We start from the raw sequence: 20619 nt of genomic DNA on the forward strand, positions 1-20619 counted from the left end.
TTTGAAGCCACCTGTAGCGGATCTCTATCCTCCAAAGGAAATAAACCTCCGAAAGCCACCGAGTTAACGGAACTAAAGCTCTTGACACGGAAGACGTCTTCTGTTTTCGTTTTTTTTTTTGCATTATCAAGTAACTTTTATTATTATTATTATTTGTATGAACGACATTTAAATAGAGAACTATGTTACTGACGCATCGACTATTCCTATTAATATTAATCTCGACTTCAGGTAAGTCTGCAATCTGAGTGTGTTTGTGTGTGCTGATGGGTTTATTCCTATAGATATACAATAAGTAGTCTGTATTTGAAAATAAATTTTATTTTGTAGATTAACCCACTGGTAATGATTTGATTTGTGCCGTGACCCACTTATGTTTTAAGGACCATGGACAGTCTCGAGTGTTAAAACTCCACAACTACATTTTAGTTTTATATTAATGCTCGTCTGGTGTTTATAAGTGTTTGTAAGAGACAAAACTTTCGCCTGGCAACACCAAACAAAACGTGAGGCACATATGAATGATCCGGAAGACTTTGAAACGTGGAAGCGTTGTCCTTAGCTAACTCACCGCTAATATTTGTCACCCAAATGTACATTTAAGGCTCTAAAACTAGTTGCTGAAGCAATGAAATTAAATAAAATATAAATGAAAGAGCACTTCGACTTGATTTCATGTGAACATTTTATATGGCTAATTTAAATAGTCTTATATGGTCAGTTTGTCCCTCTGAAAAAGCTCTGTGGCAGATATAACTGCCACATTTAGGCGTAATAATGAAAGGGTCTATTATTACTTTATTACTATGTTTATATATATATATATATATATATATATCTTTCTCACATAAATCATGATCACATGCAAATATGTCATTGGTCACAGTTGTGGGGAAAAATGTTTCAATGGGAAACATTTTGAATAACTAACTGAATGGTTCACATTATAAAATTGTAGGTCTCAAATTAATGTTACATTAAACTAAACGATAGTAATAATGAAAATGCATTTATTCTTGGATTATTATTCTCCACAATACACTATTGTCTGGAAAAAAAGAAAAGAAAAAGAAAGTTAATTTATTGTTTGTAACTTTCTGTTCTTACTGGATCTTTTAGTTCTTAGTGACTGATTGAGCCCTTTTTGACACTTTTGACAGTTTCAGTGCTACAATGTTGTTGCATTTTGTGTGGTGTGAGGGTTAGTCTGTGGTGAGTCACTGTACCATGACTTTGAGACTCTCCGATGTTCATTCACGCACACACACACACTTGGGTGTGAGTGAGCACTCTTGGGATTGGCTATGTCACATCCTTTAGTTTAGTAGCTGCCATAGATATCAAATATCCTGTTTCATTCAAAATTTGTGATTTTGTGTTGCAGCTCTGATTTTGATCTTGCAGCCTTAATTTGACATTCACTGATCACAAACTGATACATTTACTTCATACATTTCATTTAAATTTCAAATGATAAATGATCATTATGGCAGACATGAGTCCTAGTTAGACACATAATAAACTGGATATATATGGCACCACAGTATGTACCATCTGTTGCCTCAGGGCATGTTTGTGTTTCTAATAAAGTAAGTCCTACTGTGTGTGTGTGTGTGTGTGTGTGTGTGTGTAGTTCCATGAGTGCAGTAGAAGAATAGCCTGTGGGTATGTCCTGTCTTTATGTCTGGCACCAAGTCCAGCTGTGTCCCACTGGTGGACCTGTCAAAAACAGAAAGCAAGGGAAAGAGAGAATGACAGGATGGCAAAAAGATGGAAATATGTCATGTGTGAGGGAAATGACAAACCTGTGTGTGTGAGAGAGATAATATATAAAATATGGGATTAAAAGTATCCTTCATACACTGTAGGAATACTCTTTTTGAGTAATCATTTGAAATGACTAATCATTAGAAATACAGATTCATTTATGAAAGAAACAAGTGACCATATGTTCTCAGAAAAAAAGGTACAGAACTGTCACTGGGGCGGTACCCTTTCAAAAGCTCCTAATATGTACCATATGTACCAATTAGTTAGTAATATGTACTTTTAAAGTACCTATAGGGACTATCGCACCAGAATAGTTCCTATTAGCTTAAATACCTGCTTCTTGGCATGTTCGCACTGCAGAAACTGCGTATGTTTTTCGTTGTAGGAATGCCTGTGGGGGACTAAATTAGCTCCTACTTCAGAGTAGGGTCAGCACAATAGGAACAACCAGTGATGTAAGTGGATGTTGACTGGCCTAACACATGCCATATAAAACACCTCCATTTTAAAAAGCAGTGTAAACATACAGTTTACATATACTTACTCCACGAACATGGAAAATAGTGATAGATGGACCGACACGTAAGTCCAGACCGCCCTGGTGGCTAGTTCCTATAATTACTCAGAGCAAAACCCCTAATGTATACCATTTAAGTGGTAAATTAGTTACAGGTATAAGGTATGAATGAGACATTGACTCATTTTCTAAACCAATTCATTCGAAAACACAGAATCATTCGTTACCAAAACAAAGACCACTAAAGTGTGCTGCTAATTGCTCTGATTTAGCTTTGTTTGTGACTTTCTTTGTTTGTTAGTGGACATAGTAGCCAGCAGTATTGTGTCTAAAATGTAAGTACTATTACATACAAACTTCTTGTTTATTGAACTGTTGAAGCAAATTCATTCAATTCTGCTGCCTCCTTGATACTCTAGTATGTTGTCAGAAACAGACCTGGTGTTGTTGCTATTTTTAATGTGATGTTTTTTATACGTAATAAGTTAAATTATGTTATTGGATCAGCTGAGGTCTGATTATGCGGGGCTGGGAGACGGAGGATTGTGGAATAAGGCCTTTGTTTCAGAGCGAGCTCTAATCCAGGCAAAGTGCTGTAATGCTAATCTGGGATAAAGAAGCTCTCAAACACAACCAATATGGTTAATGAATGCTGTTTGTTTTGTAAATTAAGATTCAACTAAAATTTACCTACTAAAATTTTAAGATAAATACCAATTTTTCACTGCATACAAAAATATATAGTTTATTTTGCTATTTCTGTCTCTTCTCTTCTCTTCTCTTCTCTTCTCTCTCTTCTGTTTTTGAGAGGTTGTAAATCTGCCCCGTTTAATTGGACAGTACAGGCTCACTGTGCTTTAATTGGATATGATGATTGAGTGTGAGTTTGTCTAGTTCGTACTAGCGCAGAAGTGCTTCTCCAGGGAACCATCTGTTACCTAAGAGCCCTTTAGAGCTTTGTAAGCCTTCTCTTCTGTTTTTGAGATTAGAGGTTGTAAATCTGCCCCGTTTAATTGGACAGTACAGGCTCACTGTGCTTTAATTGGATATGATGATTGAGTGTGAGTTTGTCTAGTTCGTACTAGCGCAGAAGTGCTTCTCCAGGGAACCATCTGTTACCTAAGAGCCCTTTAGAGCTTTGTAAGCCTTTGTAAGAGAGAGTAAGGGAGAGTATATGGCATTATAATGGCTTGTTGTGTGTACTAATGGCAAAATCAACACTAGTTTTAGACAGGAAGGGGAAGTGTGGATAAGGAACCTTAAGCGAGAGGAACTTAATTATTTAAAACAAGCATGTAGCTTAAGTGCTATCAAAACCAAAAATATTAGGCTATAACTAGATACTAAAGAAAATTTGAGTGCTTTGTGCATATGAAAAAATCCCACTACAGTGTTAATGTGTTGTGAATGGATGCCAAGATGTTGCTAAGAGGCTTATAATGCTTCCTTAGTTTGTTAGCATGGTGGGGTTGTTAGCATGTTGCTACGTGGTTTCTGGGGTGTTGGCTGCTGGTCCAAATTAAAAGTACATCAGTCTGATTACTTTTTATTAACAAGCCATGGGATTTTAGTTATCATACATGGCTATAGCATGTTCCTAACTTAAGGTTAGCAGTGTTCTTTAAATAGTAATATTAATAGTGATGATGTTACTTAATATTGTTATTTTAATTTATCTCAAGGCTCTCTCACAGAAGTCAGTAATGTATTATTTATATAATAATAATAATTATTATTATTACTATTATTATTTAGGTAACACTGTCTGCAGTTAAATATTAACTTGTTTCATGAAGCACTTTTGTTTTTAGATCACAAAAGTCTTTATATTGTGAAGTAGTTCTAGAGCGTGCACCAGGAACTCTAAACAGAGGTCACATAGCTCCAAATGAGATAAAGCCATGTGAAGGAGGAACAGACGGAGTATGGGAGAGTATGTCTGTGCCATTAGAGAGAGAAAAGAAAGATAAGATAGAGGAACAATAATGTCACGGCTGAGTATGTAACAATATTAGAGAGGAACGGTAGCTAAATACTGAACTCACACAAGTTTCGGTGACCTCTTACATCTGCTTGTATAAAAGTACGGCAGATCGGGAATCTGTCTTCCTCTCTATAGGGAACTGTAAACTATTTTGGCCATGTCACTGTATATTTAAAAATCGTACACAGCTGCCTGTGTTATACTACATTTTTATACTACAAAACTAATAGGTAAATTTTTATGACCCTCTTTTAGATGGCTTCTTTTTATTCCAGCCTATAGCAGACATTCTTAAATACATCAAAGCATATTAATTTTAGCATCTAAGTTCCTCATTTTTAGAGGACAACTTAGAGACATGGTTCACCCAAAAATGAAAATTGTGTCATCATTTACTCACCATTATGACATTTCAAACCTATGTGAGTTTCTTTCCTCTGTGGAACATAGAAATATATTTAGAAAAATCACTCAGTTTTTTTTTTTTGTCCATACAAATTGAAGTCATTGGTAACCAAAACTGTCTGTAGGGTGAGCAAATGATGGCAGAATTGTAATTTTGTTTATTTTATCTTTAAGTAAAAAATGGCACAACATATGCCACCCCCACCCCATAAAACAGCATGCCAAGTAAAAATGTGTCTGGGGAAACATTGGTTGTAAAAAATAAGTGAAAACATCAGAGAACATTTTGTGTAGACTGACATACTGTTCTACTCACACCCTTCCTGTAAAAAAGGAAGGGTGTAAACAAACATCAGTTCTCTTTCCATTGTCGTTAAACATTATATGATTCTATATATTCAAATACACTTATTACCTGTTTTATCTGTAGCTGCGGAACAACAGAATGTCTGGCTCAAACAGCAAATGCTGCAAATGCATACATAATTTTATATTAAGTATATTTAACAGCTTGTCCGATAACCGAAACTCATCTTTGGCTATTGACTCGAATGAAGCCTATTTTCTTACTTAACAAAAGGCTTTAACTGAGCCACGGCGTGAATGGAGGAAATAATTAAACCGAGTGAAAGGGCAATCAGTGCGTGCCAGAGAAAGTCAGACATGGTCTTTGTGTTGGGTTACGAAAAATGAGAAGCTTGCGTATGTTTTAGAGAGCCAGGATGATAGTGAGTGTGCGTGTGTGTTTATCTGTGGGAGGTGGAGGTGAAAGCAGTTCGCAGTTGTTAGGTTTTCCTGCCGCCTGGCATCAAGTTTGCTGCTTTGAAGCAGAGAGCCACGACTGCAGAAGATTCCAGCCTCAGGGCATCTCAGATCTGCCTGTCAACCCCCACATTTAACTCTCCCTCACACACACATAACCCATCATATTTAGTCTTTCTTACACTGTCTACTCCTCAGTGTGTACGTTCTGTCTAAAACAAATCATTGGCTTTATCTAGTGGGTGTGTTTCTGTGTGAGAGGGAGTGAGACAAGCTCCAAGGTCATTTTATACCTGCCACACACACACACATTGGTTGAGAAATAGAGGTCTTACTGTACATAGCAATAGTGGAATTTGGGTAGAGGACAGGGTGTTGAGACATCAGCTACTCAGGTAACAGATCAGAAGCAACCCGAATGAATGCTTACTGTGAGCGTGTGGTTGAATTCTAGGGTGACCCTTAAAAATGTATCATGTGAGTGCACTCAGCAGGCTAGGAGTCTGTATTTAGTTGACTAATAACTTAAACTGACCTTAAAGTTGTTGACCCTTAGTGCCACACCTCTTATTTGATATTTTTTAGAATGCTTAATGAGCCAGTTGCATAATGTTAAGACGGTGTCTTAAGAGCTAGTTTGACCAACTAGCAGTAGACAAGGTTTAATTCAATTAAAATTAGACCAATCTTTTTGTAAATAAATTTGAAGTTACAACTAGTCTTGAAGAAAAAAATTACACTATGAATTGACAGTCCTGTTGTTAATTAAAAAAAGTCTTTGTATTCTTAAATCAAAATGTATGACTTTCTTTTTCCATTGTCGTCAGTTAGGATTTGACCAATAGCCAACTAGATATTGAAATAAACTCATGGCAAAGCTTCAAAGAATTGCTTATATATTTAAAATATTTTAAAATAAGACTCTGAACCTTTGCTGTCCAGGCCACTATTACCTTCATATAAGAGATCATATGTTTTTAGTAAATTCAATTAACTTGGTACATTCCAGTAAGATCACATCTGACCTGACCTCTGCTCTGGTCAGAAGTGAAGTCTTATGTGCTCTTTGACCCAGACAGCCTCATTTCTCATTTAGACTTAGTTTTCTGGTGCTGGTTTGAGCTAGAACTGGACCATACTTAACCCACTCATCTCGTTTGTGTCTGGAAAGGATTAGCAAGTAGGCTAATCACTCTAAGTCATGCACTGCCCTTGGGAAAACACACAAGATGTGGTATTAATGTCATGTTTAATACAGAAATGCAGGATTATAGGTTATTTTTAGCTGTATATATCTGTTTTATACTTTACATAAAATGTGCATATATACAGTGGGTACGGAAAGTATTCAGACCCCCTTAAATTTTTCACTCTTTGTTATATTGTAGCCATTTGCTAAAATCATTTAAGTTAATTTTTTTTCCTCATTAATGTACACACAGGTCAATGCCATGTTGGTATTCGATACTTGAAATTATGTAATTTTTTGGGAATATCAGTTATGTTTTCACTTTTTGTCCTCAGAATGTGATAAACTATGAAGAGAAACAGATGTTTCTAATTTGAATGTAGTGCCTCTAAGTCTGTGGATCTTTACCTTTAAGCAATGCTGCCTTAAATCCACAGGAAATGTGAACATGTATCATCATTTGCAAAAAACATGGATCGCTTGAGACATGGCCCATGCACTGATATGTATTCTCCATCTAAAGGGATCCATTAAACCAGATTTACCTTTACAAAGGTCTCTCAACATGGATGACATTCAAAGCATTATAGAAATTTTTGTAAGACTACTTTGTTTCAATATAACTGATTTAACATTTTATAACTGAGCTACATTCATAAATGAGAATTATGCTCACATTTGTATTAACCTTTTGTCATCCACTAAGCATGTATAAATGTGACTTTATTGCTAGGTAAACTGTGATTCAAAGAAAGCCTATGTGTGTGTGTGTAGGTGTGCGGAAATTTTTTTAATAAATAATTGGCCAGTTATGCAAATAGCATGAGAGTTCTTAATTTCAATGTCTTTCTTTCTTTGTCAGTGTTTGGATTTCTGACTAATTTCAAAAGCAAATAATAAAGTAATATTAGAAGCATGACATCTGTATGTGTGTGTCCTAGAGTCCACTTTTCCTTGTTAATCTATTGTTCTTTTGTGTGTGGTTGCTAAGTAATAAGACAAGCAGCTTATAACTGCAGGTGACAGTCACTCTATATGACTGTTTGTTCTCGGAAACTAATAAAATTACTAACAGGATGTGATGCATGTTTTGTGTAGTTGTTGTGTTTGACAGTAAATAGTACCTTATTATTGCTGAATTAGTAACTGGGTGAGCCTGATTGGATTACATGCAACAGATTTACAGGAACTGAATGAAGATTGAAACCTGTGTTCCAAGATTGTATGCATTTGTTGTATATATGTATCTCATCCCATCTGAGCAATTTTGTCTGTGTTTTCACAGCTGTAATAAGCACACCAGGTTCATCTAGCACAGATTCAACCGATAATGCGACAGACAGCCCAATCAATGCTACCTCTACTACTACTGTTGGTAAGGGCACGTTCACTACTTACAACACAAAACATCAGTTAGTTCAGTCAATACAATTTTTAATTCCAAATCCTCTGTTACAGATGAAGTTATCCTATCAGACATTATTATATATACTAACACATACACAAACCTCAGCTACTTCAATAAATTATTCTTGTTAATATGCTGTTGCTTCAGAAGTTACATGAAGCAGAACTGTTTCCTCATAATATATTTGATCTTTCTTATAAGTGAAAACAATTTAGTAAAACATTATTTCGTTTTCTCATTCAAGTCATTCAAAGCTCAGTCATTCTGTCCTCAGACTTGTCACTCAAGCTTTGCATACGCTTCTGAAAACAATTTAACCAGAACCCCTCTGCATTGTTCAATGTGCACCATTGCTTATTCAAGAACCAAATCCTTTCTCTTGTTGTTTTACTGTCTTTTGTGTGTTTAATGAAGTGAGGATGGGCTTTAAGCATTTTAGAGGAACAGCTACTACAGCTATATAGAATTACTGTCAGAGGCTATTTACACTTAGCGAAAACGCGATATATGCTATGGATTCTGCAATGGATTCTATTTACACTATGTAAAAAATAACAGTATTTTTGTTTTGTTTTTTGGAATAAGTGTAAATAGTAGTTTGATGCTATTCTTAGTACAAATAGTGGCAGATATTTGCACTTCAATATTGTACTACATTATAGGTGTGAATTTATTTTATTTAGGACAATAAAGCACTCCCTACACCTACTCCTAAACCTTACCCGATAAACACTTATCATTAAATACCCATGGCTAACTTTAGTTCCACTTTTCAAATATTTCCTTCATTTTTATTGAAAATAAACGCCTTTCCAATCTGATATGTGATGGGTAAAACAGGAGAAGAAAGAGTTTGGTAAAAGGCGGATTCTGGATCGATTGCGTCCAAAGTCACTGTCACACTCTTTACTGCCTACTCTACCAATACTGCTATTTCATTGGCATCTTTTGTCATGATGTCAAGCCAAGCCAAGCCCAACCACACAGTTGTGGGCAGAGTTAGTCCAAATAGCCTCTGCCAACAAGGCGAGCTATTTGCACTTAGTGTAAATAGACACTGTGATAAATATTAGCATACTTTATTTTAAGAATTCAGTTCAAAGACCTTTTGTTTGGACAACATAGGTCATTTTTATTTATCTACAGCTTAATTCAGATATTTGTGACCCTGGACCACAAAACCAGTCATAAGGGTCATTTGTTTTAAATTGAGATTAATACATCATCTGAAAGCGGAATAAATAAGCTTTCTATTGATGTATGGTTTGTTAGGATAGGACAATATTTGGCCGAGATATACAACTATTTGAAAATCTGGAATTTGAGGGTGCAAAAAAAATCAAAATATTGAGAAAATCGCCTTTAAAGTTGTCCAAATGAAGTCCTTAGCAATGCATATTACTAATGATAATACCTTTTTGATATATTGATGGTAGGAAATTTACAAAATATCTTAATGGAACATGATCTTTACTTAATATCCTAATGATTTTTGGCATAAAAGAAAAATCTATAATTTTGACCCATACAATGTATTTTTGGCTATTGCTACAAATATACCGTGCTACTTATGACTGGTTTTGTGCTCCAGGGTCACATTTGTTCACTCAGTGAACTCAGTTTAGGTTGTTTTGCAACCTATGGCTGGTTCAATATGGAATATAGGATGTTGGGTTTAACCTAGCATAATCGTTTGATTTATGCTAATTCAACTTATACTGACTGATACCTCATCATCAGCTGGGTTTTATGCTGCATTTATACCTCAGACGTTGTATATCTTAGCTGGGAACGATGTCTGAGATGACTATATTCCAGTACAAAAATCAAGATGACCGCATCCATTGGTAGCAATACCAGTCTATAAAATACATAAAATGCATAATACCGTTACCGAAGTATCATGTCCACAGTTAGAGGTTGGATAGCACTGTGTGCACCACTGAGTTTCTTAAGACTAACAGAAGTGATAAGAAGCAATGTATTACTTTAGTTTCAGTTACTGTTGATGCGTTGGACAGCCATTTTGCATTTTGAATTTGAGGTTGTTGCGGTTCCTCAGAGTTGCAACTCTGACTTGAGGGGGTGCTCCAGTTAAAAGTTCCTATTAGGAAGTCGGAATTTCTGACTTCAGAGTATAAATGGAACACTTACCAGGTGGTGGAGGGGTGTATTGTTTCAACTGTCAGTGACAAAAAAATATATACGCACCTTCAGATTAAGTATGTCTAGCATTCATCTATTGTGCACTTATTTAGGTGTAACAGACTGAGACAAAAACAATTGTGAATGGCTGCATGACACATGCTCAGATTTTTCATTTTATGCTGTTTATCAAATCTTTATGCAATTATCTTTTTTTCTGTTTCTGATTATGTGTTTGTGGTCGTCAACAGCAGTAACAAGCATTCCATCTGAGAATACAACTGCACCATCCACAAACAATGCCACCACCCCACTGCTGTCAATGCATGCTGGTAATGTCACATCTCCACCTTTATCTACTCAAGGCAACGTGACAAGCTCGTCTACAGTTGCACCAGAAAATGCTACCAGTTCATCAGTGAGTACACCAGGAAATGCCACAGCTTCACCTGCACCTGTAACAACAGCAGCAGCCAACTCCACAAGTCCACTTGTACCTACACCGGAGAATGCTACAAACCATCCTGTAACTTCACCAGGCAACGCCACAACTACTCCTTTACCTGAGCCAGGCAACAGCACAACCCTACCCCAAACTACAAGAGGCAATGACACTACTTCTCCCATTAGCACACCAAGCAACAGCACAGCTTCACCAATTACAACACCAAGCAATGTCACAATTACAACACAGACTACATCAGGTAGTGCTACAACAGCAAACAATGCAACAACTCCACCCTTAACCACAGATATTTCAAATCTAACTACACCAGGGAATAATGCAACAGTAAATGTTACCATACCACCCCTAACTACACCAATAAATGCTACTGCACCACCTCCAACGACACCAGTAAATGCTACTGCACCACCCCTAACTACACCAGTAAATGCTACTGCACCACCTCCAACTACACCAGGGAACAATGCAACAGTAACTGCAACCACACCACCCATCACTACTCCAGTAAATGCAACTACACCACCTTCAAATACAGCAGGGAACAATGCAACAGTAAACGCTACCACACCACCCATAACTACACCAGTAAATGCTACCACACCACCTCTAACTACACCTGGGAATAATACAATAGTAAATGTTACCACACCACCAATGACTACACCAGTAAATGTTACTATGCCACCTTTAACTACACCAGAGAATAATGCAACAGCACATGCTACCACACCACCCATCACTACTCCAGTAAATGCTACTACACTACCTCTAACTACACCAGTAAATGCTACCACACCACCTCTAACTACACCAGTAAATGCTACTACACCATCCCTAACTACACCAGGAAACACTACAACAGGGAATGCCACCACACCACCCATGACTACACCAGTAAATGCTACTGCACCACTTCTAACTACACCAGGAAACAATGCAACAGGGAATGCCACCACACCACCCATGACTACACCAGTAAATGCTACTGCACCACTTCTAACTACACCAGGAAACAATGCAACAGGGAATGCCACCACACCACCCATCACTACACCAGTAAATGCTACAACACCACCCTTAACAACACCAGGGAACAATGCAACAGTACACACTACCACACAACCCATAACTACACCAGCAAATGCTACCACTCCACCTCTAACTACACCAGGAAACAATGCAACAGGGAATGCCACCACACCACCCATCACTACACCAGTAAATGCTACAACACCACCCCTAACTACACCAGGGAACAATGCAACAGTAAACGCTACCACACCACCCATAGCTACACCAGGAAATACTACAACAGGGAATGCTACGCCACCACCTCAGTCTACACCAGGAAATGCTACTACACCACCCATAACCAACTCAACGACTGGACCCACTGTTTCTACTACTAACCCAACTAACACTACAACCACGCCAGGTGTGTTTGAATTAATGTGTTGTGTGATTGTATATTGCGGAGTAATTCTGAGTAATGAGGAGTTCACAGTTACATTTAGTAATTTCTCCCATTCATAAACACTGAGTGACATCTTTTTTCTTTTAGCTACCTGTCCTGCAGTGCCCTGCCCACCACTCAGTGCCTGTGTGAACTCCATCTGTCAGTGTGTGACAGGAACTATTCCTTTAAATAATGCCTGTGTGGAAAGTACGTATCTGATGCCAAGCCTCTTGGCAACTTATCCTCTTTCTTAGACTGGACCATGGGACATTACAAAAATCCTTCTATATTTAATTGTTTATATAAATCATATGATTACAGTGATTATTAGGAAGAATCTTTGTAGTAAAAAGACTAACAAGGCAAATAGTGTAAGCACTTTAACACCCCCACTCTCTGTCCTCACATCCTGTGTTTATTTCCAGCTAAAACCTTCTCTAGTACACTGCGGGTGAACCGCACTTTTGAAGAGGCTATGAACAATCCACAATCACCTGAATTCCAGAAAACTGCTAAAGAGATCATTGCTGCGGTAGGTCACAAACTTACATTACAATCTGGTCTATTAACTTTATTTAAACTTTTATTAAAATACATATAATTTCTTTTAGCTATATTCAGAGTAAAATTTGAATTATTGCTCTATTGCCTTGGAGCCTAAATCATTATTCTTTCTTCCTTTTCGCCATAGGTAAATGAAGCTCTGCGTAATCAGCCAAACTACATTAACAGCACAGTAATTAGGTTGATGTAAGTGACCCTTTGAAACACTTCTTAACCACAGCTCTTACACATATGTATCATATTTGCAGAATACTAATCTCTGTGTAAATACTTACAGGTCTGGCAGTATAGTGGCCACAGTAAACAGTTTTTTTGAGCCCAATTCTCCAGTCACACAGGAATTGGTTACATCTGCCATGAATGCTGCTATAAGTGATTGTGAGAAGACAAACTGTGGCATTCTTGCTAATGCTCAATACACTGGTGAGTGACTTGAAAAGATGTATTAAATAAGCTGTGATATGAAAACTGTGAAACAGACGTATTAATGTCCACATAGAAAATCATACAATACATTATACTAGTTTCACAAATATACTGCTCTCACATAATTATATAAAACAATTTTCGTATTAAATCATTCTTTATTTACATTTACTTTACTTGACAAACATTTAAAACATTAATTCCTGTTTAGGCAACAAATTACCTTAAGAGCATGAAGTATACGTTGTTCATTTGTTCATTTCCACAAAGATTGATAAAGCAACTTCTCTTGCAGTTGTATTAAACCGCAAAAGATTGTTCCTCAAATTAGAATACAATACAGTGCCAGACATGGGGTGTTTAGAGATGTTTAGCCATGACTCTGGCCATGTTTTGTAATTGTGAACGTTTTAGATCACATAAAAGATCTTTCTATATCCCTAAAATATACTGGAGTTTTCTATATGAAATACTTTCAAGATGCTGATATCACTACTAACTATGCTACCATCTACAACTAATTAATTATTGCTAAACAATTTTATTAAATATTGAATTGCTATGCACATTTGTTTGCAATTATAATGCATGTAGCTTTTTATGACTTCATATTAAATAAGAGAATACATTAAATATTTATATATTTAGAAATTAATTTGTTACATCGCAGGACCATTTAAAATTAACCAGTGAAGGTAAACATGATGAAAACTTAAAGGACCTAAGATAAACACTTTCCGTCATGCATCTATCTAAACAACTACCTACTGTCTCTTTATTTATAGCAACCAATCTGTGTGAGCAAGATCCTCCTCCTTGTGATTTTAACACTACATTGTGTGAGGCCAAAGATGGGACAACTGATTGTATCTGCAAACCTGGCCATATATCTAGTCTTTACCAGACCAGAAGCTGTAGAGGTGAGCATGTGTCTTTATTACCCCATTTGTGTGGACTACCATGTGTGTTTGTGTGTGCATATCATAATCATCCGTGACCTCCGTGAAGAATGAAAACAATTAAGAAATAAAAAATGTGTTAAATAAATAATTAATACCGTTTCATGGTGAGAAAGATGTGTTTTTGGCTGGTAGATTTTCTTGATTCAGCAACTATTGGCAGGTATAGGAATCACACAAATCTGAAACAATACATGGTTTAGTTGATTGTTTTTACTGTCTGCTCTACCATCTTTCTATGATTCAGTCTATTTACTCTCTATTCTTTTCACAGTTTGCCCTAGTGGCTACAAAGCGCAGGCGGACACGTGTGTTCGGTGAGAACGATTTCATTTCTTTGTTCTTAATAACACACTCTCATTTTAGTAGAACAAAGTCTGTGTGTAATTTATCTGTTCCAGTAATGGGAACCACAGTCATACCTCAAACATGATGGTTCAGAAATACTAAATGTCTTCCTTGTTGTCACAAACTGAACTGCTCTATTCAATGGTGGAGTGTATGATCAGTTTAGGAGTGTATGATCAGTTTATTTGTAATAGAAACTACTGCCCCCTTGTGTCAAGGCAATATTGCAACAGTCACATAACTGCAGATAGGTGTCGGCATGTTCATGTCCTTTTATTTTTTTTAAACAGATGTCCATTTGGCTATTCTGGATTTAACTGTGATGACTGTAAGATATTATTATTACAGTATTTCTTGATTTTTAACCATTAATGTAATAATTTTGTGTGTATGTTTGTGTCTAATGACCTTGCATCTCTGTGTAGCCTCTTTGTTGGCTCTAGTGGTGGTGGCGTGTGTGTTAGGGGGAATTCTGCTCATTGTGATTTTGGCTGTACTCATCTACATCTGTGTGACTCGTAGGTGAGTGTTCATGAGACGTCAGGTATAGGACGTGCATTTGAATGTCTCTATGCGAGACTTTTATGCTCGTTTATGGATGTACATTTCCCACTTGTTAACAATTTGTGTGTTTATTGTTTATTTCACAGCAAGAAGAAGTCAAGCAGCAATTATTACAACAGCCCGTACCCTGCTGAGGAGTTCCAGACCACGTGGCCCTCTCAGGACATCGCCCATATTCCACGAGCTACTGTGACATCTAGTTCCAGCATTGATGCCACTGGCAACAGTCTAGAGATGTCTGAAGGGCCAGGCAAGAAAGGCCACAGTAATGGATTGGTGAGTACCTCCTTTCAGTCAAAACTTCACAAATAATTAATAACCAGTTAAACCCTTTGGAGCAGTTACACTTATCTTTAACTTACAGTGGGTTTTGTACTGTTTCAAAGACAAGCTTATGTGTGGACTTTTTTCATTGAATAACCATTGTAAAATTAAATTATGCATATACACTACTGTTCAAAATTTGGGGGCAAGTTTCCACAAAAAACAATTATCAGCACAGCTGTTTTCAACATTGATAATAAAAAATGTTTCTTGAGAAAATCTACATATTAGATCATTTGACTGAAAATTCAGCTTTGCCATCACAGGAATAAATTAAACTGTAAAATATATTCAAACAGAAAGCATTTATTTTAAAGGAGACATATTATGCCCCTTTTTACAATATGTAATATAAGTCTCTGGTGTCCCCAGAATGTGTCTGTGAAGTTTCAGCTCAAAATACTCCACAGATCATTTATTATATCATTTTGAAAATGCCTATTTTGAGTGGGAGCAGAAACACGCTGTTTTTCGTGCCTGTCTCTTTAAATGCAAATGAGCTGCTGCCTTAATTGCAGACCCTTTTCCAGAATAGAGCTGCGCCATTACAGCTCATCCCTGCTAAAAATATCTGTTTTGGTTCTGATCATCATGTTTATCGTGCTGAAATCATGTGTTTTAAACCATATTAGTTTAAACTTCTGATATACGGTTTTCTGAGTGCACACACGGACAGAAAGCGACTGAGTACAGCATGTGAGTACTAAACTAAGTTCTCATTCACACACACGTTTATGTTAAAAACACACATGGGTTACAAAAACAGTCGGTTACGTCTGTGAAGGTAAACCAAAGGGAAATAAATCACATGTTTATTTTAGAACTGTGTGGCAGCAGCAATATACAGTAAATAAATCAATAAATCCACTGCTCTGTTGTCTCCTCTGAGGCTGGGACTCTAAACAGTGTTCTGTGCTCGTCTGTGCAGCCAAACACAGAACAGTTAGCATGTTTTGCTTAAACTTTCACCATGGCATTAGAGCTGGTACACTGTTGTCGCTTGTGAAAACACAATGACGGCGCCATGGGTGGAAACTTACAGATTAAGGGGCGGTAATATTATAATGAGATCCCTTTGCGACGTCACTAGGGGAGCGATCGTTTTTCAGACGCTTGCAGAAAAAGGCTTACCAAAACAAAGTGACTGGGTTAATCTTTTTCACATTTCCTTGGTTAGTAGATGCACCAGGGACCTGATTATAGCACTTAAAACCTGGTAAAGTCAGATTTTCATGATATGTCACCTTTAAATTGTAATAATTTTTCACATTTTTACTGTATGTTTTGATCAAATATGCAGCCTAGGTGAGCATAAGTGATGTCTTTCAAAAACCATAAAAAATTCTTACAGACCCCAAACTTTTACAGTAGTGTAAAAATTATCTCATTTATATATTATATTCATATTATTATTTTATATTGCTTAATTTATATTATGAATTATACCTCTTTTAAAAATAATTTTAAGAAATGATCCCACTGTAAGTTAGTTGAAATTCTTCCGTTAACCCTGCATGTGCCCGGTGTATCTTATACTAACACTAATAATAGTATCAGCCATATGACATATATATCACACCACAAACAAATACAACATATTTTGTTCAATCAGACCCTTGTCCATTTGCAAATCTTTACTCTGCCTGCCAAGCTGAACTCTAATGACATACGCCTAATTGATACAAAGATTGGATAATGCTAATTTTCTTCAAAGTATTTCTTGACTGAATGACTGAAGTCCATTATGAGCAGATGTAGTCCTAACAATGCCACATATAAAGAGGGTCTGTTGCATTAGTGAAACAATTGCATTTGTGGTTAGCGGAAAGCTAACAGTAGGACATAGTACTTGGGAAACTGGGCGATCCCTCAGTAGATTTCATAACTTTAATGTATGAAATCAGAATTTTTTCATAATGGATGTACAAGTTTTGTGATGGGTTAGCTCATAAACAAACCTCTTTGTGTGTTTGTGCACGTATTTGTGGTCGTTGTGTTGTGTATGTGGTATCCCGTATATGGGCTTGATTTCTCCTCACTCCAAACACTATGACTATAGAAGATTGGAGGAAAGGTAAGTCACCGACTCCTGGTGTGTTCTGGTGTGTCGTCAGGGACTGTAAAAGGCAGAGATGGTCCATGTATATGGACCATATATGAATGTACAACATACCGGCTGTGGTTCCGCCTTAAACTTAAAAGAGCCAATTGCATTATTGAAATGCTCAATATGATGGCTGTAGGAATGGAAGTCCCATCTCACAGTTAAAATAGACAGCTAAAATGTTTTTAAATAAATGCTATTTTTTAAACTTTCTATTTGTCAAAGAATCCTGAAAAAAAAAAAAAAAATTATTAAGCAGAACAATTGTTTTTAACATTGATAATACTACGAAATGTTTCTTGAGCATCAAATCAGCAGAATTAGAATGATTTCTGAAGGATCATGTGACACTGAAGACACTGAAAGCTGAAAATTCAGCTTTGTCATCACAGGAATAAATTACATTTGAAAATAATAATATTTTAGACTAATAATATTTAATAATATTACTGTATCAAATAAATGCAGCCTTGGTGAGCATAAGATACTTATTTCAAAAAGCATTAAAAAAAATCTTACAGACCCCAAACTTTTGATATTTGTTATTAATTTCCATAAATTGGGGTCTTTCACGGCTTGTATGGTTGAAAACTGCGTTACAAATATGGCCGCCAAGTGAACTGACTTGCTTTAAAAGGACCTTGGTCTCCAAGTTCTTTCATGTAAAGGAATATTCTGGGTTAAATACAACTAAAAGTTTAAGTGTGTACCTTCTGCAGCATTAGCATTACCAAAATAATGAACGTAGCACCAACAACACCTTTGTCATCACTTACGTATTTAACCTAGAAGGAATATTCCTTTATTTTGCTTTTATTTCCTCTTTTCTCTTTGTGACTGGCATGATCACTTCCCATTGCCGTATATACACTCTGATTCTGAAGTGTATTACTGTTATGTCCGGGATGAGATCTTGATTTTGATCTCTGGTTTGACCTGTTTGCATGCCATCATAAGCTTTGCATGCTTTTTTTAAGCAGGTTATTGTGTTTTTCCTGCATGCTGTTATTATAAGATGAGATGTGCTGAGAGAATGAAGCGTTGTGGGTTGTGTTTACCTGTACGTGGCTAACATGGACTATCATTTCTTCTGCAGTCGGGCTCGTATGACCTCAGAACAGATGGCATGAGGACCTTTAAAGACATAAACCCCACACGCTACTCTTATCTGGTGGGTCATGAAAACCCCTACTTCATACAAGGAGATGAGAAGAAATGAGGAAAACAGCAGAGAAAGCCAGTGGACAAGAAAAGAGTGCAATAGCGACATGGATTATAAAAAAGACCTTGGATCAAAATGTTTCAGGAACGTTAACACTGTCAGAACCATACAGCTGATCACAGACTCAAAGTATATACACAAACAGAATTTGAGAGATACATTTATATATATATATATATATATATATATATATACAAATTTTACAGTTTTTATTCCAAATCCCTTTCACCCAGGATAAAATGCTCTTTTCTTAAAAGTGCATTGATGATTGGGTTTCTTCTACCACAAGCTTGATAAACGTGTCCTGTGTATGACAATGTGAGATGAATGCTTAACCACTCATCTGTTGATATCTGTATTTTTTGTCACTTCTTATGTTTTGTCTGCACATTTCATATTCAGAGTTTTGTTATCTGACAGAGATCATGCATATGTTACTGTGGTTTTCAACTCAAAATACGTTATTATAAAGGATGTAACATTAAACCATATTTTGGCATATTTTATTTAAATCTCTCATCTGTGGAAGCGATAAGGGCAGAATATCCAGTAGTTCTGATGCATCGAATCTATATTCTGACAGTAACTGCACTTTGTAGGAGAGAGCATGTCTTGTGTCTATGTGTGTGTGTGTGTGTTTTAAGTTTTATCTATCACAAAGACAGAACTGGTACATTCAGTTATGAATTTTTGGTTGATATCTCCTCCAAAGAATTAATTTATTTTATGCCAGGACAATGCATGCCACCAGAAATTGATCTCTGTGCCTGACTGTGATGTTGTCTTTTGAATAGGAGAATTATGCAATGACGAGGAGTTAACAACCATGTCTCCTCTGTAGTCGTGCCAATAATTATATTTATTTAAATCAGAACATGACATTGTTTACTCAGCTGTCTGTTTGCTGCATATATATGCTTATTTATGTGTAACTGGGATATTTTCTATCTGTACATAAAGCTTTTGTAAAAAAAAAAAAAAAAAAAAGCTCCTTGTATAAAGTGATTCATCTTGTTCTGTATAATGAAAGGAAATAAATTAATAATAAAGATGTAGTTATCTACAATTTGTCCAGTTGTTCTTGTATATGTCTCCACACGTGCATATACACATTCAATTTTTTTTTCAGTATTGGTTTATTACCTTTTTTTAAATACATAAGCGCAGTAGTAAAACATAGCATTTGTTTTATTTGATTACAATCATTATAAAATCACATTTTCAAATCCATGAAATCCATTGTTAAATTCTGAAAAGTTATAAATTAGTCAGAGGAAATCTGAAGCCTCTTGAATATAAATTTTAAATAAAAAGACTGTCCATATAAGAGCAAATAACACACTATAAAAATTGAGGTTTAGATATACTGGGAAAACAACCATTTAAAAAGATGACCTTTTATGCCCCATGAGAGAGTGTGTGTGTGTGTGTGTGTGTGACAGAGGGGCTCTTGTAAATCTTTTCCTTAGAGTCAGATCAGGTGTAACAGATGTCTTTGAATTAATTAGACAGAAGCCCCAAAACAAGCCTTTCAACCCTTGACGACCCCTGCACCCATTAATGAGGGGCTCTAAATGAAGAACATCCATATTATTTATGCAAGGCTACTGTGTCAAAGAGGACCACATGGCCCTATCAAAAACACACACTGGGTTACACACACGCCTGCTATTAATCTAAGAGTTCATGTTTAAATTTACTAGCAAGTCTATCCACATTTGTATTTAATTTATTCACATTGTATTTAGTATATTCATGTTATAATCATAACACGTTCATGTCAAAACATTTCGGGTGGCTTAGTTTAATCACTCATATCTGAGCTCAAACATACCGTGGGCTTACTTGTAAAAAATGCTTCTTTTTTAAAATTCAATGCAATATTTCATTACAAGTTACACTGTAAGAAAAAAAAAGTAGAAAAAGCGAATAATATCCTAGCAAAAAATTGCCAGTATTTTTCCTAAGGAATAGTTCACCCAAAAATTATCATTTTGTCATCTTTT

General features: G+C 36.2%; 1 protein-coding gene and 1 long non-coding RNA gene across 2 annotated transcripts; one reads left to right on the top strand and one right to left on the bottom strand.

Annotated features, from left to right (window-relative positions):
* Nucleotides 1-19676, top strand: LOC107737902 (mucin-2-like). Its single transcript, XM_016549541.1, has 16 exons — nt 1-231; nt 7913-8002; nt 10432-11052; nt 11086-11390; nt 11457-11526; nt 11701-12081; nt 12208-12309; nt 12528-12634; nt 12794-12852; nt 12944-13089; nt 13878-14012; nt 14326-14368; nt 14690-14727; nt 14825-14921; nt 15050-15239; nt 18488-19676. Exons 1-16 carry the CDS (start codon nt 183-185, stop codon nt 18608-18610), a joined length of 2556 nt encoding a protein of 851 aa, XP_016405027.1. The 5' UTR covers nt 1-182; the 3' UTR covers nt 18611-19676.
* On the bottom strand, nt 11067-11529 carry LOC107737911 (uncharacterized). The gene is made up of 3 exons (XR_001639842.1): nt 11486-11529; nt 11365-11418; nt 11067-11121 (listed from the first exon to the last, which is right to left on the bottom strand). It is a non-coding gene; the product is annotated as an uncharacterized LOC107737911 (long non-coding RNA).
* Nucleotides 19677-20619: the final 943 nt, after the last annotated feature.

The sequence above is a fragment of the Sinocyclocheilus rhinocerous genome, unplaced genomic scaffold (genome assembly GCF_001515625.1).
Source record: "Sinocyclocheilus rhinocerous isolate Xijiao unplaced genomic scaffold, SAMN03320098_v1.1 scaffold461, whole genome shotgun sequence".
In the NCBI taxonomy this organism is placed as follows: Eukaryota; Metazoa; Chordata; class Actinopteri; order Cypriniformes; family Cyprinidae; genus Sinocyclocheilus; species Sinocyclocheilus rhinocerous.